This window comes from Notothenia rossii, assembly GCF_949606895.1.
Source record: "Notothenia rossii genome assembly, chromosome: 2".
NCBI classification, from domain to species: Eukaryota; Metazoa; Chordata; class Actinopteri; order Perciformes; family Nototheniidae; genus Notothenia; species Notothenia rossii.
Genome location: NC_136904.1, coordinates 83426339 through 83447531, shown reverse-complemented (window position 1 = coordinate 83447531; position 21193 = coordinate 83426339). Strand labels below are relative to the sequence as shown.

The 21193-nt window shown below is 42.6% G+C and overlaps 2 protein-coding genes across 2 annotated transcripts; one reads left to right on the top strand and one right to left on the bottom strand.

Moving 5' to 3' along the window:
- Positions 1-297: 297 nt before the first annotated feature.
- Positions 298-2533, bottom strand: gdf3 (growth differentiation factor 3). Its single transcript, XM_079663749.1, has 2 exons — positions 2098-2533; positions 298-1404 (listed from the first exon to the last, which is right to left on the bottom strand). Exons 1-2 carry the CDS (start codon positions 2390-2392, stop codon positions 551-553), a joined length of 1149 nt encoding a protein of 382 aa, XP_079519875.1. The 5' UTR covers positions 2393-2533; the 3' UTR covers positions 298-550.
- Positions 2534-2708: 175 nt separating this feature from the next.
- Positions 2709-19692, top strand: LOC307028584 (single-strand DNA endonuclease ASTE1-like). Its single transcript, XM_079663748.1, has 6 exons — positions 2709-3669; positions 15044-15867; positions 16576-16872; positions 17425-17623; positions 18118-18250; positions 18448-19692. The coding sequence occupies exons 1-6, from the start codon at positions 3543-3545 to the stop codon at positions 18836-18838; spliced, it is 1971 nt and encodes a 656-aa protein (XP_079519874.1). The 5' UTR covers positions 2709-3542; the 3' UTR covers positions 18839-19692.
- Positions 19693-21193: the final 1501 nt, after the last annotated feature.

The window sequence follows — 21193 nt, the reverse complement described above, 5'->3', positions numbered from 1 at the left end:
TCTTCATAACAACACAAAACATGGAGGCCTCTTTCATTAAAGTCAGCACACACCATGTACAGAAAGCACAGGATCACTTCCTCACTCAACTGCTGTTCAAAAGCAGGCAGGATTTCAAGGTCAAAATCCTTGAAGGAAAAAACTGGATTATTTTCACAGACACTTTTGAGGGTTCCCACAGGAGAGAAGCACCTGGACAGTGGCCCCCCAGGTCATTTGACTTTCTGACCCTGATTTAAAGTATGGATAAGTACAAAAACCTCTAATGAGTGATTAAAAATAACTTGTCTTTCAAAGTAAATCCTCCACTTTGGCTTTATTGCAATTTTTATTAACTTCATATTAAGAGACGTGTCAACATTTCTTGGATAACAAGTATAAATGTTTTAAAAAATCTATAAAATCCTTGAGTGCAAAGAACATTTTACAATGAAACTCAAACAAACAATCAAATCAGCATGAGGTGTAATAAGGAAATTGAGACACTTAAACACCAAGAAGATACAAAAATAACGGTTGGATATTTGATATTTAGAAAAGTCCACAGAACTCATCTACACCCGCACTCATCCACCACCATGTCCTGGTAGTGCCGAAGCACCACGTTGTCGTTGTTGTCGTAGTACAGCATGGAGATGGGGGCGAGGCGGATGGGGACGCAGCAGGGCTGGGGGGTGCCGTTGGGGTCCAGGGAGTGCACCAGGGTCTGCAGGATGGCATGGTTGGTCCCGTTCAGACTCTCACTGAGCGGGAACGGGCACTCGCCGTGGCAGTAGTTGGCCATGTAGCCCTGCGGGGCGATGATCCAGTCCTGCCAGCCCACGTCCTTGAAGTCTATGTAGAGGCGGCGGGCCTTGCACACGTTGCTGGGGGTCACTGGGAGGTGGATGGCGTTCCTTCTTTGTCTGGTGTGACACTGGTGGGGGTTCAGGGAGACCGCCACCAGCATGGCCTGAATCAGTGGCAGGGCGAAGGCTGTTTCCAGAGGAAGGGAGTTCCCAGGATGAAAAGGAAGAAGCTCTTTCGCATCTACGCTGAAAGGCAGGAGCTCCAAAACCAAACCGTAGTTGCGTCCCGGTTTGCGCCAGCTCTCTGCCAGGGAGGTAAGGTCCAAGGTGATGGAGCAGGGCTCAGGCTGCAGCTGGACCGACTGGGACAGCAGGAGTCTGCGGTTGGCCTGGGGATTGGCGCCCCTTAGCGTGACTCGAATCACTTTATACAGAGACACACTGAGGGTCCGTGGCCCCTGCAGGAGCTCCGCAGAACTGAAGGGCTTCCAGTGGAACTTGATTTCCAGCTGAGCCAGAGACAGCAGCTCCACAGGCTGCAGCATGGACATGTTGAAGTAAAGCTGCTTCTCCAGACAGGCCTGACAGCTGCTGCTCCAGCCAGACACCAGCCTGCCTGCAACACATCAGCGGGGAGAGGAGCATTTTAACAGCAGGGGTTTATAAGTGGAGATGGGCTAAATGATAACCTAAATCATAGAGAAGAATAATTTGTCATGACCAATGACTTCTCATTCAAACAAACACTGCAGTTGTACTCACTTTGCATTTTTAGCAGTTTTTACTAAAGCACATTTGAAGAATAATTCAAAACAAACGTTTATTGTCTTATTTAAAATAAACGTTGACAAAAAATTAAGACTGTTTGCACTCCTGAAAAAGACTTTGATAAGCAATACATTTACTCAAACTCAAGGTCCAGAATAAATAAGTGATTCAAAAACTGTATCTTTTAATTAAATGCAAAAACATATTTAGTGAGCTGTTCCTAAAGTTGGGGCTGGTGAATGCACATATAATTTAGTCAATTTTCTCCTACATTTATTGATATGTGTATTGTAGCTACTGGCTGTAGAACAAACTGGTCATTTTATGTTTTAAAAAGACAAACATTTTTATTTATTTTATGAAGATGTGGTGTAAACATGTTTAGAACTGGATATTTAAAGCAATGCAGGTTTTCTGCATATGAGTTAGGAGTCCTGGTTATGTGTAAGCAACTACAGTAGGCTACACTTCAAACTTCTAGATTATGGTTTTATGAGCACAATTGTCCTCTACATATAATTCACATTACACATCATTTTACCTTGGTCCTGAACATATCGGATGATGTTACCGCGGACTCCGTACTCTGACACCGTGCAGGGGTCGCTCTCCCGGGCCTTCATGTTCTCTGACCTCCGGAACATCCTCCAGACCGCGGAGGGGACATGGCGCCGGGACTGGTGGCTCCCCGCCGGCTGAGGTAGCCCGGAGAGTCCCAGAGAGCCGAGGAAGAGCCGCTCCTGGGTCTTCATCTCCTCCACATGTGAGAGCGTACACACACCGAGGAAACACACCGCTAGCAGTAGCAGCACCACGAGAGTCATGTTTGGCCTCATGTTGGACTGCACTTCCTCTGCTGCTTCCTCACCTGAAACGCTGCTCCCAGAGAGAGGGATGTTTGATTTAACCTGTGAAACCTCCCGGTGTGCAGCTGCATAAAGCCGATATGTTAATGAGAAGCGGGCAGATAAGCAAGTGATTAGGTGAGGGTGGGTGGCGGGAAGATATAGACTGATCTCAGGTCAGGTAGGGAATCAACAAATGGTGATTTCTGACACCAACAATAAAGTTTGCAAAACTGGACATGGAGTTAGTTTGTTTAAACATTGTTTAATAATGTTTTGGTGAATAGTAATAATTATACCAACGTCTCTCCTCCTTTCATGGCATAGTTGTATTCACCTGTCCTGCCCTTGGACCATTAAAGGCCGAATCTGTATGTCCCCATGACATTTTAGTTTACCACCACACCCAATATAGTTAAGGTTACATAATGGAAAATGTTTGAACGAAAGCTCTTAAAAATAATGTATTGATCAAATAATACATTAAATAAATAAATCATATTAAGAGTAGGGTTGCTTTCTCGGTTGAGTTCATGTATCTAATCAAAACTTTCAAAACATTCAACAATTATTTAGCTGCCCCCCTGCAGTAGATTTTCCATCGAGGTGGTTCCAGGACATGTGACCGCTTGCCAGAGGAGCACTTGGGGCCAAACCGGTCAAACAGACTGTATGGTTAAAACGAGATTTTTCCTCTGAGTTTCACTTTCCGTTTCCAAACTTTACAAAAACATTCCTGCCAAGGGAGGCAAGTATAAGTCATTTAAATTAGGAACTTTTTAAATAACATGAGTTAATATCTCAAAAATAATGAATGAATAATACAAAATAGAGACTTTCTATAACAAAATAAAGACTCTATATTAAAAAATAAAAACGTTATATTTCAAAATGAAAACTTTATATTTCAAAAATGAAAACGTTATATTATAAATAATGGCTCGATATTAAAAAATAATGACTTCATATTACAACAATAATGACTTAATATCTCAAGAATGACTTGAGAAATAATGGCTTAACACGGTGGAGCGAAGGCAGAGACTGAGCTGCACTGTGATGTGAGGAAAGTGAAACTTAAGGAAGGGTTGAGGTGCAGCAGTAGCCCATCCACCGGCTCCTCCGAAACTCTCTGCCCAGGATGGGAGTCCAAGGCCTGACCACTCTGCTGAAGAAACACCACAGGATATACCGGGATCTCCGCCTCTCTCACAGGCGGCTGCTGATCGACGGCGCCAACCTCTACCACCATATGTACTACAACTCAGGTGAGTAGCCTACTGCAGTACACAGAGCAGTAGCCTACTCAGATCTTGCACTTGAGTAAAAGTACTCAGATCTTGTACTTGAGTAAAAGTAGAAGTACCAGATTGTAGGAATACTTTGTTACAGTCAAAGTCCTGCATTCAAAATGATACTCAAGTGAAAGTAGAAAAGTATTATCATCAAAATTAGTTATCTCAGTGGTGGGTCTCAAACGGTTTGGTCACAATCAGTGGTGCGACTCCAGAGTATTTTTGTTGGGTAATCGGCTAGTGGTGGGGCTCAAGTCAATATTTGCAGTGTAATTACATACACGCTCCCCTTGACAGTGAAACGCTACGCGTGAGGTTTAGATTATTTCCCTGTCTCAATCGAAAATGAACTGTATGAAATAAAAAGACACATGTTTCTTGTAGTAAATAAAAAGGGCGACCTGGAGCTAATCCTGTAATTTCCCCACTGGTGAAAGAGTTGACATTCTGAAAACCCAGCCCCTGCAGGGGGGTCTGGGGGGATTCTCCCCCTGCAACAACACCACGCCGTTATCTTGATTCTGATTGGCCAGAAGACATTATCAAAGATGTTCTATTGAGAAGACGATCAATACATGACAAAAGTTTTCAAAACCGTTTCTAGTCTTCGGTATTTCCAGACTAGTGGCTACTGAAATCAATCTTACTAACTGCTGTCTGTGCAATTTACTCCGCGCGAGTTGGCGGACTTTATTTTTGCTTACTCTAACATCATTTTTTCATGGTGGGGCTAAGGTGGGGCTAAGTCATTTCTTGGTATGGCTGTAGCCTACCCCAGCCATACCCTGGCGCCGCCACTGGTCACAATTTATGTAAACAAATATTTCCAAGGCACACCTTTATAATTATTAGGATAAATAAAAACAGGTTTGAAATCATTTCAATGTATACTATAGGACAGTAAACAATAATATCGTTTAACTGGAGATGTTAAAAAAAATGCATGAATAAATAAATGTTAACTAGGTAAAATAAGATATAAATGAACAACAAAAATAAAATACGTTACATTTATTTGTTATTGGCTATGGTAGGTTATTGGTTATGTTCACATACTTATTTGATTATTAAAATGTAAACCGATCTTTTTCATATGGGTGTTTAAAGTTGTACCCCCTAGATCTTAGTCTCTAGTAATTCTGCTCAAAGTGCTCCAGATTGAAGCATTTTACTTTAAAATGTTTAAACAAATCTTTCCGGGGGGGCATACCCCGGACCCCCCTAGAGCATGTGACGTCCACCCCCCAATTAAAACATGTTCATACAATAATGAATACATTTGCACCCACTAGCACCCCCCCGGCGGCGGCGGCGGCGTTCGCAACACAGAGGGCTTCATCACATAACTTTACGTGGGGCCAGAAGTTGTAGTACCAAACACTGACTCCAGGTACACATCTGAGTACCTCACTGAGAAAGTTATGTGCACCCCTGTTAATAAGCACCGTAACTTTCATGATATAATTTCTCGGTCATAATCGGATGTTTCCGTGAACGGCCGAATGTTGTGTGACGGCAAATGCTGCGGCCGCAAGGCCTAGTGGGCCAGCATTTACTCCTTTGCTTTCGCAAAGGAAGGTCCAGTGTTTCCTAAGCTAAAGGAGGTTATAAAGGAAGTTTCAAACCTCCTTTCCTATCATCTAGAGAATTCGAACGGCTCTTATCATGGTGGCCACTGAGGTACTTCCGGGTCATTTCACTCCGTTAGGAAGGTTCCTAAGCAAAACTGACATTTCGACTGCAGCCCAATAGAATAGAGTTTGGGTTGCATATTTAAACATAGAGAGAGGAGAAAGGGAGGGTTTGAGCTTGGTGATAATGAAAGGAGCATTCTGGAAGTTTGGGGAGTTAGGGAGGCCATATCAGGATGTTCTCAGTTCAACTGAGTTGAATGTCATACTGTTGGTGCACATAGTATGGGATTAGTTTTGTATCATAAAGATAAAGCAACACTTTCTCAAAATAAAGCAAAACCATGAGTTTAAAAGAAAAAAAACTGATTTAAGCAAAATAAAATAAAAAATAAAACTGTAAGTTGCAAACAAATCATTTGTGTAATCATGTAAACTAGAAGTCTTTTTTCTTTGTTTTAACATAGGTTTTTGTTTGCAGTTCTTGTTTCTTCTTTCTCAATGATCAGACTTTTGCTCTCTCTCTATGGAGCATTCATCAATGGTTCGGAAAGTGGCGCTGTACCTTAATAATATAAAGGCTTGTATTTGCGTGCATTTCCTGTTCGGAAAGTGGCAATGTACTGAGAGTGGAGGTGTCCTGAGATTAGCGCCTGCAGGCAGGCTCCATGGACCTGTCAGCTCCGGACTGCGCAAAATGCGTACATGAAGCGCTACGTCATGAACGCAAGAAATCTACCCTCGTGGGGGCGCGCTCATGTGATTGGCTTGGAATGAAGGAGAAATCTGATTGGCTATAGATAGAAAACATTACAAGTACGAATCGGGTGACCGTCAGGGGAGTCTCAAAAAACCCACACACGAATGCACAGCGATCCATGCACAGGAAGCGGTTTGTGTTTGCAGGTTCAAAGGTTTTAAACGGAAAACAAATATGTGAGGATCAAAAACACATATGTAAAACTTTTTTCTGTATTTGGATTTTATTTACATGTATATGAAACGGTACACATTTGTGTGTGCATTGAAAAACACAAGTGTGGATCCGGAAATACAAGTGTGAATCCTTTTGTGGATCATGAAATACAAGTGTGAATCCTTCTGTGTGCATGTGTGTATTATGAGACTGTTCTGAGCCCATACGCTGCAGCTTTCTCATTTGCTCTCCTTCACTTTTTGTTTGAGATTCTGACACAAACCTCCCAGGTGGGCGGGACTTTCAGGGGTGCGTCCCCATTGGCTACTCAGTTTTTGAGTGACAGCCCAGTCCTCCAGCGATTGTACAGTGCAGGCAGCTGTGGTGCACCAACAACACCTCCAGAAGAACCAGCATTTCAATTATACTACCAGTGAAAATATATGTAAGTATTGATCATTTGTGTTGTTTGTGCTGTACTATACGGTCTGTTTCTTTATTGTGTTAAGTGAGAAGTAGAGCTGTGCTATGAAAGTTAGCTTTTGCTACCTTTAGATCCATAACAATGCAAGCCTAACAGTTAGCTACATAGCTAGCAATGAGTGAGCGTTCAGACACCGGCGCACACACTCAAACGGACTCGTGTGCCTGACTCTACCAACATTTATTTGGATTTCCAGAAAGCATTTGATACTGTACCTCACAAAAGATTACTGAGGAAGCTCTATGGGTATGGTATCCGTAGAGACATACTCACCTGGATCTCAGACTTTCTCAAAAACAGGCGACAGAGAGTCTTTGTTAACGGGAAACCATCTGGATGGTGCCCAGTTCTCAGTGGAATTCCACAAGGTAGTGTCCTGGGTCCTGCACTGTTTGTCCTCTATATCAACGACCTACCCGATAATGTGAGCTCCATAGTCCAGATGTTTGCAGATGATACTAAAGTCTTCAAGGAAATTAAGTGTAGAGAGGATGCAGAAAAACTCCAGTCAGATCTCAGAGAAATGCAAAGATGGTCCGAGTGTTGGCAGCTCAAATTCAATGCAGCAAAGTGCAAAGTAATGCACTTAGGTTTTCTGAATCAAAAATATGAGTATAACATGGATTATAATTCAAACACTATAAACCTATCCGAGACTCAGAATGAAAAGGACCTTGGTGTGAATGTTGACAATACCCTGAAATTTAGTGACCATATCCGCCGGACAAGTAAGAAAGCGAATGGTATCCTAGCAATGATCCGCAGATCATACACTTATTTGGACTCTGACGTAGTACGTAGTTTATACATCTCTCTTGTACGGCCACTCCTCGAGTATGGGAATGTCGCTTGGTCCCCCATGTACAAAAAGGATGCTGAGCTCATCGAGAAAATACAGAGAAGGGCAACAAAGCTGGTTCCAGAACTAAAGGACCTACCATATCAAGAACGACTGCAAAGTCTTAAAATCCCGAGTATGTATTATAGAAGGGCGAGGGGAGATATGATCGAAGTTTTCAAATATCTCCACAACATCTACAAAACATCATGCCCACTAAAACGGGATTATAACACCAGGACTCGTGGACAATGCCTCAAGTTGAAGAAACAGTACTCAAGACTGGCTATCTGCCGCAACTTTTTCAGCCTGCGTGTGGTTGACTTGTTGAATGATCTGCCAGAAAGCGTTGTCACATCCAAGACGGTTAACTGTCTCAAATCCCGCCTCGACCATTACTGGTCAAACATCACCTTCACTTTGGACTATGTGACTGTTGCCAGCATCCATAGTAAATAAAGAATCTGTGATCTACTTATTTATTTATGAGCGACTAAAAGGCCTTAGGCCTATACAGCCGTATCCTATTGATTGATTGAACAGGCTTTCATGATTCTGTTTAGATATGCAAGTAAGCCATGATAGCTTATTTTATTAACACGCTAATTTGATATGAAAATCAATGGAGGCTGAGTTAACTTTGTAGAAAAACCTTCCGTCCATGACGCCCCTGAGCTGTGTTTCATTTGTTAACTTCATATTTTTCATTTCCTAAAACTTTTATGTTCCTCTCATATTAACAGTATGGATCATTGAGACATCGTGGCGTCCAGAGTCTTATCCCATTTCCCACTTCCTCTGAGGGGACAGCACGGAGTGGGGGGCATGAAGAAAGACCTGCACCATCTTCCTCCATGTTGGGCGTAGCTTTTATCACTTGCTCAGTGTCATTTCATTTGACCAAATGTATTTACATATACATTTAATAGATTTTATTATTATCCAACTTTTTGTTTTATGTCCTTTTATTTAAAACATTCTTTGAGACTTCTTCTTCTGGTTCAAATTTCAATAAATGTTATTTGTATAATCACTCTTTTGTCTTTAGTCTACATGAAACTGTTAGAGGTTCCATTCAAATCTGTTGATTATTCATATCTTCCTCAGGCTAGGAATAGTATGTTGAGTTTTTAATGCTAAATGTATATTCTTTTCTCACAGGACATAGAATGAGACAACACAGTGTTTATCCATGAGTGCTTCAGCTCTTTAGACCAACATAGTAAGATGTGAGCATGTTCCTAATTGTGTTGGTATGCAGCCTAGTGTCTGTTTAATAAAGCAAATCTGCCACTTTTATATTGTAGAATTTGTTAAATTAAAGCAGTCTTTAATTGTTTGTCCTAAACATAGCAATATATGCTTTTGAAATGTAACATGTCTTTGAAAAGATAATAGTATACAGTTTATATTGTGTTTAGCTTGAAAATAAATAGATGTGTTTTTTTAATCGATAAAATAAATAAATAGACAGACACTTTATCTATCCCAAATTGGGAAATGATTTTACAGCAGCAGTGTGTTCAGGTATTAACATATTTAAAGTTGGAATAAAGTATAAACTACACAACACAAGTATAATGCACAGCAATCCATAAGATAAGTCCGATATTTTCATGAAACTCCCCAGGAGACACCAACACTAACGTGGCCGAGTGGACTCCGGAGTTTGCTGCATGAGTTGCACTCTATGAAATGTGGAGGACTGGGCTGTCACTCAAAAACGGAGTAGCCAAATGGGGACACACCCCTGAAAGTCCCGCCCACCTGGGACGTTTGTGTCAAAATTGAAAACAAAAAATGAGGGAGCATAAACGAGAAGAGCTGCAGCGAGAGCAAAAGTCTGATCATTGAGAAAGAAGAAACAAGAACTGCAAACAAAAACCTATGTTAAAACAAAGAAAAAAGACTTATAGTTTACATGATTACACAAATGATTTGTTTGCAATTTATAGTTTTATTTCGAAATTTATATTATTTTTGCTTGACTCAGTTTTTTTTTAACTTTTAAACTCATAGTTTTGCTTTATTCTGAGAAAGTGTTGCTTTATCTTTATGATACAAAACTAATCCCATACACATAGAGTGTAACTAACAACATTGCAACACATTTTCTTAATACGGAATTTTCCCATAGCTAAAATGTGTGAGAAGTATTAAATATAGATAAACATTAGCAAATAAGAATCACATAATGATTCTATTTAAGTAAGTAAATGAGCAGAATATATTTCTATGACAGTCCACTGGTCTCCGTTGTGTTTTGAGCTTCTTACAGCGTTTTGTATTTGCAGCGTTTGGTTTCTGCAGCTTTTAATAAACGCTGCGCATTTTTCCTCAAGTTGCTGAATGTTTTCTAAATGCTGCATGTGTTGTCAAGTTGCTGAAGATGTTTCTGCATGTGTACAGGAACATTTGTGTTTTCATATTTGCACTGTTATAAAAGCGCAGGATGTTCCTCCTATGGAAATGTTTTATGCCGTTGTATCTTAAAAAACCTAACTCAGTAAACGCTGTAACTTTATTTGATCATTTTGCAAAAATCAGCGTAATGCTCATATTTCTCCTTTTGGTTTAACATACTGCTGAACGTTTAAAACATATAAACACTCACTTTAGTAAGATGTGGTTCAATAAGCAGCATAACTTACACGATCTGCGTTTGGTTGTTTTTGTGAATGGTTATGTTTGGTTAGTGCATGGAATTGTGGGACAGCATAATCTCCTCTCCTTTCCTAAAGGATAGTGTATCCTAAAGGGGATAATAAAGGAAGCATTGAGGCTCCTTTCCTATCATCTAAAGCAGTGGTTCTCAAACTTTTTTCAATAATGTACCCCCTTTGAAAAAAAAATTCAGCCAAGTACCCCCTGATCAGCGCAAAAACATTTTGTTAAGGAAAAAACGCCTATATAAAGAGGTACAGTACAGCGCTGCACCATCATTGTCTGATTTATTAAAACAACAACCTTGTAACTGAGAAACACTTAAATACTACATTTCAAATGTTTACAATCCATCACTAAATTCATGGCAAACCAATTTCAACATCATGCAATAACGCTAAGACGACATTAGTTGCATTGAACTGATCTTTTTAATAAGTTTTATTTACAATTTAGTGAGAAACATGGGCTTGTGCTTCACTGAGGTTCTTTGTCATTCTGACAGGAAGGCTACTGCAGTTATTACACTTCGCGTTTTGAAATATTTGTAACTCTGTTAATATAAAACCCACACTGCTCAAACTTCGTTAGTTTTCCTAAAATTGGAATATTTATTTATTTTGGGTCGTGGGGAATGAAGAGAACAAAATATGTAAGCATTTTATGAGCATGGGATTTTGACCCCTCATATAGACATATGTGTAATGCTGCGCTATTTTGCGGCCACACGCCGTTGCCAAGCAACGCTTATTGTTTAGGTCCTTCTTGATAAGCGGGCAGTCATATAATTAACTAGAACTATATCTGATAGATTTGGATCTAAACGCGAGTGAAGTACAACCGGACGCGAGAGAGAGAGATCAGAGATCAGATCAGCTGCTGCTGACGGAGAACACGCAGCTCTGCATGATCACAGCTCCGCCGCTGTGACGGACCGTTGAGTGGAGCAACATTAAATACACTAAGAGTTAGAGTCTAACTCTTAGTGTAAGACCTAACAGTGTTAGACCTAACACACTAAGCTAGTTTATCTTCTCTGGAACAAGCTAAACTATTTATAAATATATTTATTCTTTACTGTCGGGTGACTTATTACAGGTTCAGCGAGCTGACGGGCTGTCAGGAGAGGGAGAGTTAAAGAGAGCACCCCGTTTTTTTGTTCCATTTTATTATCCAGAATTACTGTAAACCTTTGAATGAAGTAGTTAATTTAGGCTACTATTAGTAGTTTGTTTAAATGCATTACTTATGTTTTTTTTTTCATTAACATAAAATAAATCTCACGTACCCCCAGGGGCGGCGCCAGGGGGCCAGGGGGCAATCCTGGGGGGTGCTGAAGCACCCCCCAGGATTGCCAAAGCACCCCCTAAGCACCCCCAATAAATATATATATATTTTTTTCTTCGAAAATTATTATTATTATTTTTATTAAATTAAATCAGAACAATTATTGATTACATCAATGCAAATGTGAAACAAACAAATGTTTGACCAAAAACATAAAGCCAACACAGGTGATATGTTTAGGCCAATGGCCAATACCCATTCGATTTTTGACCTACCCATAGGCTAAATTACTTTGTGACACTTGAGTGACTTCCTGTTAGCTGGAGCCCCAAATTATTTGCTAACAGCAAAGTGACAAATGGATCGTTTTTTAGATATTAAATATCCACGTGTGGACACTCAATCAAAACCAACTGAAAGTGAGAGGGATTCTGCACATAATAGGCCTCGTGAGTACAAGTAGCTTACTTCTGGGTCTCTGTGTTTCATTCAAGCTCTGCTCTGTGTGTGTGTTTCACGAGCCATTTTATGTGCGTGCGCAATCAAGCGAGAGAGAGAGCTCGCGCACCGGTGGGTATCTACCGGAGATCGTTGTGGTTAGCATCTGGTGCTAACGGATATAAGGAGCTTTTTCAACAACAAGGTGGAGGGAGAACTCTCTCCTCCTGTCAGACTGAGAGTCTCAGATAACCTCAGCTCAGGTGAAGTAAAGGACTCTCAGTGTTTAGATAGTTAACTTTAGTCTAGTTATCTCAGTGGGTCTCAAACGGTTTGTTTTAAAAGGGGAGTGATTTGTAAAATATCTATAAAGAAATAGAAAATCTGTTTACAGTTCTGTTTCATATGTATGTTAAGAGATGTATCCATAGATCTCTTAATTTTGCTCTCAAAGTGCACCAGATTGATGCTTTTAACTTCAATATTTAAAAAAATAGAGGAAGTGAGGACCCTCCTAGAGGAGGTGAGGTCCACTCCCCACTTGTAAAAATAGCACTTTACCCCTGCTTACACCTATATGCCATGAGCTGATTACCAAGCCTTCATTGTAACAGTCGCGGGTACCAGAGTTCCCGTTAGCCGGACTACGACCGGTAAAATATGCTGAAGACCGGCAAATCTAAATCTCTCCGGTCAAAGTGTCCGTTCAAAATCATTTCCGTTTAGCGCAATACCACATCAGTTGTGCAACTTGCGCCACTTATGTGACAGACAAAAGAGTATGTGACAGACAAGAATAGTCAATTCTAGTGTCTAACGGCCCGTCTACACTACAGGCATCAAAAACTCTTGAAGCTGGGCGTGTCTGAAGCTTGGCGATTTTTTGCGAGCAACGCGACCAACAACCAATCACATGAATCTCCCGCCCCCGACATACAAAGCAATAGCAATGTTAAAACGAAGTAAACTGGATATAAACTCTCCAAACAGGCGAAAAACCTAACAGTTTCACCCACTGTGTCTGCCACCTCCCTCCATGCTTGGTTCTTCCGGTTTGTATCCCGGTAAATAGTTCTGGTGGTAAAGAACCGGGTGATTTGCTACCGTAATATCTCGTTTGGAATATGAGGAAATGAACTGCGGTCTGGCTCTCCCAGCTTGCACGCGGTTTGATTGGCTGCGCTTGCACTGGCGGGATTTGCAAAAACGGGATTTGATTGGCTGATGCCAAGCATCGAGCCTCAAAAGTTGAACATTGTTCAACTTTTGATGCCGATAGATGCTCGTGATGCTTGCAAAGCCATGCCATGCTCCCCACAATGCAGTTCGGTGAAGATTAAAAATCTTCTACGTAACCCCATTCAAGTGAATGGGCGAAGCGTTGAAAGCATTTTTCGATGCCTGTAGTGTAGACGGGCCGTAACACTTAATATGGAGAAAAATATGTCCTGTATGGGTTGATTGTGCGTTGATCTGTTGGTAATGCCTCAAGGTTCCGGTGGGTATGTAAACAAATGCATAATGCTGCGCTATACTTTGTGGCCTCACTCGGTTGCATAGCGACGCTTATTGTTTAGGTTTCTTTTAATAAGCAGGTAGTCCTATCATTAGCTAGAACTAGCTAGATCTGATCGATATGGACATAAACGCGAGTGAAGTCTAATCTGACGGTAGAGAGAGATCAGCTGCTGCTGACGAGTCGACACGCAGCTCTGCATGATCACATGCAGCGGTGAGGGAAACAAAACACACACTTCAGGTTAGAATATCAAACGTAGCTATTTTAATTACCTCTGAAACTACCGTAACTAGTTATATATATGTTTAGTTTTACTGTCGGGTCACTCATTACGGCCCGTCCACACTACAGCTTCGACAGCTTCAAAAACGGTTTCCAACGCGTCTGCCCATTCACTTTGAATGGGGTGACGTCACGTTGCCTCGCTTTTCGCCGAACTGAATTGTGGGTAGCATAACGGTCCGTCTCCGTCGTCAGAGACGCCGGAGTAGCCAGCGCCAGCTAATCAAATCCCGTTTCTGAAAATCTGACAGCTCAAGCCCTAGCCAATCAAACCGCGTCTAAGCTGGGAGAGATATCCCGCCGTTCATTTCTATATTTCAAAAAAAGATGGAAGAGAAACTAATTATCGCCGTAGCAAATCACCCGGTTTTGTTTGACCAGACCCTCTTCACCTACCGGGATACAAACCGGAAGAACCAGTCATGGAGGGAGGTGGCAGAGACAGTGGGTGAAACTGGTAGGTTTTCGCCTGTTTGTGGATTTTATATCCAGTTTACGTAGTGTTAACATAGCTAGCTTTGCCTTGTATATCCGGGGCGGGACGTTCATGTGATTGGTTGTTGGTCGCGGTGCTCGAATAAAATCCCCAAGCTTCAGACACGCCCAGCTCCAAGCTTTTTTTGAAGCTGTAGTGTGGACGGGCCGTTACTGATCCGCGAGCTGCATGATACTGACGGGCTGTCAGGAGAGGGAGAGAGCGCTCCTTTTATTATTCCCGTGTTACTGTTACTGTTCACTTTTGAATAATGTAGTTAATCTACTATAATTAGTAGTAATTTTGTTTAATATCGAATCATATCAATTTGTTTTAAAGCTCAATAACAAAGAAGACCTTTGACCAGCACTTTTCAAATTTAGTCCGGAAGATTTAAACTTTAACGGACATGTTGACCGGCGAAAAAATATTCTAACGGGAACTCTGGTGGGTATGTTGCAGTAGAAAATTCAACTGTAGCGCTGGTGCATTAATGGGAAACCCTTAATGTTCGAGCACCCTCTATGAAACGTCAAGCTACCCCACAGCATCCCCTAGAGAAAATCTCTGGCGCCGCCACTGCGTACCCCCTGCAATACTCCAACGTACCCCTAGGGGTCCGCGTACCCCCATTTGAGAACCACTGATCTAAAGAACTCTCTTATCATGGCTGCAGCTTAGAGACTTCCGGGTCAATTCCTCAGCTAGAAAACGTCCTGAGAGGAAAAGAAGGTTTGCAGAGCATGTGTGAAAAGAGCTTTCGTATTGCTGTGTTCAATGTGTTCCTTGTGTTTCCTGTTATTGACTGCTCAGGTCTGGACCAGAATCACGGTGGGGAGTATGCTGCGTTCGCGGCCCTTATTGAGAGGTTTGTTAAAGCGCTCAGAGACTGTCAGATCACGCCCTACATAGTGCTGGACGGAGGATCGGATATCTCAGAAAAGAAGAATGAAACCGTGATGCAGAGAGCAGTTGATAAGATCCAACGAGCGCATCGAGCGACGCAGGGCGGCCAGCGCGAGAACATCCTGCCGACGCTGTTGAAGCTGGTGCTCCTACAGACGCTGAAGCGGCTGGACGTCCAGGTGGCTCAGTGCTATGGAGAGGCTGACCCGGAGATCGCCGCCCTGGCCCGGGAGTGGCAGTGCCCGGTGCTTTCCGGAGACAGCGACTTCTACATCTACGACCTTCCGGAGGGGCTACTGCCCCTCTCACACTTCCAGTGGGAGGCGGTTGAGCTGAGGGGCTCCAACAGCTACATCCCCTGCAAGAGCTACAACACCTCCAGCTTCTGCATCTTCTTTAAAATCCAGCGCCAGCTCCTGCCCGCCTTCGCCGCCCTGGCCGGGAACGACTACGTGAATCTACACCGGCTGCAGGCGCGCGTCAGCTGGAAACAGTTCGCCCCGGCAGGTGGCGAGAACACGCACCTGGAGGGGCTGTTGTGCTGGCTGCAGGACTTCCAGAAGCCTCAGGAGGCCTTCGAGGCGGCGCTGGAGCTGATGGGAGAACTGAGGGCCAACAAAAAGGCGGAGGTGATGAAGGGCTTGAATCTAGGGATGGAGGAGTACCAACTTCCTCCCAGCGCCCTCAAAAAGTTCTTCATCCATGGGATAGCACCTCCATTCTCCACAGAAGTAATGATAATATATAACATTTAACTTTCATCCAAAGAGACTCAATATTCACCTCCATTCTTCACCTGATAGGTCGCTTCCACATTTTGTGTGCCTTATTTTGTGTTCCAACTTCCGTTCAAGAGCTATTCCTTTGCTATCAGCTTTTTAGCTTAATGCGCTGTTTGGGCCTGGGAAGAGCTGTTGGGCAGCATACAAAGTCATTCAAACTAGCTGCACCTTTACCAGCTTCGATAACACTTTGATGCATCAAAAATTATATCATATATATTATTCTGAAATGGACCAATCTGTACAATGACTAATTTATATTTTTCTACTTTAACTATATTTTGATGATCAAACTTTCTTCCTACTTTTACTTCAGTTACATTTTGAATGCAAGACTTTTACTGTAACAGAGTATTCCTAAACTCTGGTAACCTACTTCTATTTTTACTCAAGTACAAGATCTGAGTTCTTCTACTTTTACCCAAGTACATGATCTGAGTACTTCTACTCTTACCCAAGTACAGGATCTGAGTACTTCTACTTTTACCCAAGTACATGATCTGAGTACTTCTACTCTTACCCAAGTACAGGATCTGAGTAGTTCTACTTTTACTCAAGTAGGCCTATAAGATCTGAGTTATTCTACTTTAACTCCAGTGGCCTACAGGATGTGAGTCCTTCTCCTCAAACAAGTATCCTCACTTTGTCCCCCTGGAGGTGGCTGGTGTCCCGAACTGGTCCCGGCTGCCTCTGATTCAGGCCTGGCTGCCGGCGGAATTCCTGGACGTGCTGCTGCTGCAGAAGACGAGATTCAGCACCTTCGTGGAGCTCGCCACAGCACCCAGCGCTCACATTACCGCCAGGCCGCTGCGGCAGGTGATGTATGGGCTGCTGCTGGGCGAGGGCAGGGAGGTGATGGAGCGAGATAGGGAGGGGCTGCAGCTGAGGCTCATCCCCGTGAAGACCGCCTCCACAGCAAGCTCTCAGCAGCTCTCACTGCAAACACTGGATACGGTGGGTTCGTGCATCTTTACATTTGGTATTTATGTCTTTATACTGTGGTGGAGTGATGTGTTATTTCTGTGTTGGACCCTGAAGGCAGCATCTCCCTGGTCCAATGGGAGTCCTCCATGTGATTTTGGATTATGACAGAAAATAATGTCTGTAACAAACCTTTATGATACTTACACGTTTAGTTCAGTAGGATAATCTCCACATGCTAACAAGATTTCTGAAGTAAAAAGCTAATGTTGGGCTATAAAGGAAATACAGCATGGTCACATGACTTCTCGTCACCACCGCTAAGCTAAAGGCGGCTGATGTTGGGCTATAACAAAGTAAAGTACGACTACGATCACATGACTTCACGTCACCACCGCTAAACTAAAGCCGGCTAATGTTGGGCTATAAAGGAAATACAGCATGGTCACATGACTTCACGTCACCACCGCTAAGCTAAAGGCGGCTACTGTTGGGCTTGATGACGTTGAGTCGTGTCATTTAGACACTTGTTAGCAAGTTTTAATGTTTTTTAAATGGGGACATCTCCTCCTCCTCCTCCCCCAGGCGGAAGCCTCTCTACGTCTGCAGGTTCTCCTTGAGGCCCTGGGGGTCCCTGAGGCCTCCCTGGCCCCAGTGCCTCCCCACCTGCACCTCCCTGTGTGTGTCACCTGCTTCTGGCTGCAGAGAGCCCAGCCTCCTGCAGACGAGGAGGTGCTGAAGGCTCTGCTGCTCGGGCTGAGCTCCGGAGACGCCTTCAGGGGAGGTAAAACACACACACTCATTAAAAGATGAAAGCAGCGCTGCCTCACTTCCTGTCATTATTACCGCCACGCCCAATTTCCAGTGAAACCGTTCTCTTGATAATTGAAATGTAATTCTGTACATTAAATAAAGCTGTGAATTGAGTGTGTAAGGATGAAATAATACAATGTTTCCCTCAGAGATGTAGTTGAGTGGAACCAACAAATAAGCATCAAAAGTACCTCAAAATGTTACCTGAATAAATGTACTCAGGTACAGTATATCAAATGTCAGACAATGAAAATAATAGGAATACAGCCTGTGTGTGTGTGTGTGTGTGTGTGTGTGTGTGTGTGTGTGTGTGTGTGTGTGTGTGTGTGTGTGTGTGTGTGTGTGTGTGTGTGTGTGTGTGTGTGTGTGTGTGTGTGTGTGTGTGTGTGTGTGTGTGTGTGTGTGTGTGTGTGTGTGTGTGTGTGTGTGTGTGTGTGTGTGTGTGTGTGTGTGTGTGTGTTTCAGCCCTGCCCCCCCCCAGGTACGAGCTGGACCTGGAGGTGTCTCACTCTCTGAACCAGTGGCAGTCCTGCCTGAAGTCCAGCCTAAAGCTCAACCAGCTGCTGGGCCGACCGCTACCTGAGCCCCCCCTCTCCAGGTGAGTCCTACCTGAGCCCCCCCTCTCCAGGTGAGACTTTCCTATGTTCCAGTAGTAAACAAAGGAGTCCAATGGAGGCGTATAGCCTTTGTAGACCATTTACATCTCCTCTCCTGGCACACCTAATGTTCTAGTTGTATCCAAACCATTTTTGCAATGAAATAAAAATATTAAGTTGACCTCCACCCATCCCTCAGGTTGTTTGAGGGGACATTGGTTCACCAGCTGGTGCACAGGATGAGGTACGGGGGAGAGAAGAGGCCTTTCCTGAAAGAGGACCCCTGCAGTGTGAGGCTGTTCCACACCATTCAGGCCGTGGTGCACCAGATCCCCCCTCAGGAGAGCCACAGGACGGGGGAGGATTTGGAGAGGCAGCCTCTGGATGACCTGACCTCCACCCTGCCGCAGCTCTTCCCCCTGGAAGAGGAGGAGGAGGAGGCCAGCAGCTCGGGGTGGGTGCAGGAGGATCTGCGCCTCAGCGAGCTGCTGTCAGTGAAAACTCGTTTCAGAGCGAAACACAGGAAGAACCGGAGCAAGAACCCGGAGCTGGCCCGCAAAGAGGAGAGCCGCGGCCGGGACCTGCTCTGAGCTCAAGGGAGGAAAAGAAGCCGGGTTCATCAGACTCTCGTTAACGTCCCTCACATCAGTCTGATACATAATATTTACCAGGGTTCATACGGTCATTAAAAACCTGGAAAAGTCATGGAAATTCAAAATGCAAATTCCAGGCCCTGGAAAAGTTAAGGAAATCAATATTTTCCCAAAGTTTTGGAAAAGTCATGGAAATGTAACTAAAGTTGCATCAAATATAATTTATATTTTTATCTAATCGCCGAAATAGTAATACTGTTACGGCTGCTGCCTTCCTGGTCGTCTGAGTGTTTTCAGCTGTGTGTGTTCTATGTAAATGAGCTGTGCGGTTGCCCTCCCGGCATTGGCAGCCATCTCCTGGTCCGCCCCTGAAGATGCGATTGGAGCACACCGGGCCCGACGCACTCCAATCGCAGCGCACAGCCGGCGCACACCTGCTGGAGATTACTACAAAGCTTGGGGACAATCATCATTCTGGAGGCTCTGTTGAGTGAACAGACGCCTCTCGCTACTTGCTCTTTGTTCTGTGGTTAACTTGTGTGGTCTGTGGTTAGTATTGTGTGACTGTTGCCTTTTAGTTTAGCTGTGTTTTGTATAGATTATTTGGTTAGTTGTACCACTTTTAAAGTGAGGTTTTGTTTCGTTCTTTATATTAGTATTTATTTTCCCAGTATGCGTTTAGACTCACTTTTTAGAGTCCTCCCTTAGTTTGGTTGCCCATTTAAACTTGCGTCTTTGTGGCCTCTATTGTTTGTTATTTAAACCGGTGTTTTTGGCTCGTTTGTTTGTTTCAGGCTGCTTGCCTGCCATTTTGTTCACCTGTTGTGCATTAAAACAGCTTATAACTTTTACCAATCCCATTCTGGTTGTGTTGCTTCCCTTTGATTCCCCTAGCTCAGAAGGGAACGTAACAAATACTATAATGATAATAAATACTGTATCGTACAGTATAGTAATGAAACGTATAGCCTAATGGCATTTAACTGACGAGGTATTTTGCCTGTGAGAGATTTTAGTTGCTTTAGCGTGTAGAAGCTAGTAAGCCTACTATTTGTTTTTAGATAGGCACAACATGTTTCAGACCTTATTTTCCTGTTCCATGTTAAAATAAATCATTTTCAGTGGTAGCCTACCGCTGAGAAAGAGTAATTTTTGTGGTCATGGAAAATTAGGTAAAGGTCATGGAGAAGTCATTGAAAATCATTGGTGAAAAAATGTATTAACCCTGATTTACGTTACTCTGAAACAAGAAGTACTTTCTTTTTTAAATCTGCACACATTTAAATGCCAACACCTTTTTGTACATTTCTTTCTTCGTCTCTTTATGCCCTCAAGATTGTATATTTTGAATTAAGGGTTATGGGCATCAGCACTTGTTTTTTCTTATTTGCCCTTATTAAAATGTGATGCCCTGTTCGATTGTTATTGAAAACACAAAAGAGTTTTAATACCTGGAATTCACTGTAAACATGTTATTTAAAAAAAACGTGATAATTGCGTTTCTTTAGTCTCATGAATGTTAACGCTTTGTTCCTCACGTACGTTCTTAGTGACTGTTTGTTGGAGACATTTTTGTGCGTTTGTTTACTTGTATTTATAACTACAATTCTTCTTTTATTTGTTCTCCTCTACTTATTTATTATTGTTAATTGGCTGTTTATTTGTTTTACTTTTATCAATTGTTTGATCTACTTTTGTATTATTAATGTTATTGTCTATTTGCCTTTGTTTAAATGTGTGGAATATTTAGTTTGATTTAAAGGCTTTTTTAGTTGCTCTATAATGCTAAAGTTTCATTAAAACAACTATAAACCCCCTTGAGAAACAAACATAAGAACCCTTAATAACCCTAACTTGTAATTTTGTTGGATGCTGTTTTCTTCCATTCCTCCCCTAAATCCTCAAGTGTCCCTAAAATACCTTAATAAAGTACACCTAGAACCACATCAAAAGAACAAGTGGAATCCAGTTGGGACCCCTAAAAGTCCTCTGGTTTCCTATAGCATCCCCCTGAACCACCTTCATATACCCATTATAGGGCCGCAAGACCCCTTAAAACAGGGGTGTCAAACTCAAGGCCCGGGGGCCAAATCCGGCCCGTGACTTCATTTTCTGTGGCCCCACAAGAGCTTGCAAAGAATATAATATGTTTATTATACGGTTACATGATGATTTACAGAAGCACGTTGCCCATAAACAATATGTCCCACAATGCACCTCAAATTAGATTTTTTTTCTCAGAATTTGGCTTTTTTTCTTCTAAATATGCCTTTTTTCTTAGAATGTGCCCTTTTCTCAGAATTTGACTCTTTTTTTTAAATGTTACTTTTTTTTTAAATGTCACTTCCTTTT

Excerpts from the sequence above, each read along its gene's own strand:
- gdf3 (XM_079663749.1), bottom strand. The coding sequence starts at position 2,392 with ATGAGGCCAAACATGACTCTCGTGGTGCTGCTACTGCTAGCGGTGTGT. Across the intron at positions 1,405-2,097 it reads CCGATATGTTCAGGACCAAG|GCAGGCTGGTGTCTGGCTGG; the intron begins GTAAAATGATGT and ends GATGTGTTGCAG.
- LOC307028584 (XM_079663748.1), top strand. The coding sequence starts at position 3,543 with ATGGGAGTCCAAGGCCTGACCACTCTGCTGAAGAAACACCACAGGATA. Across the intron at positions 3,670-15,043 it reads CCATATGTACTACAACTCAG|GTCTGGACCAGAATCACGGT; the intron begins GTGAGTAGCCTA and ends TTGACTGCTCAG. Across the intron at positions 18,251-18,447 it reads CCTGAGCCCCCCCTCTCCAG|GTTGTTTGAGGGGACATTGG; the intron begins GTGAGTCCTACC and ends CCCATCCCTCAG.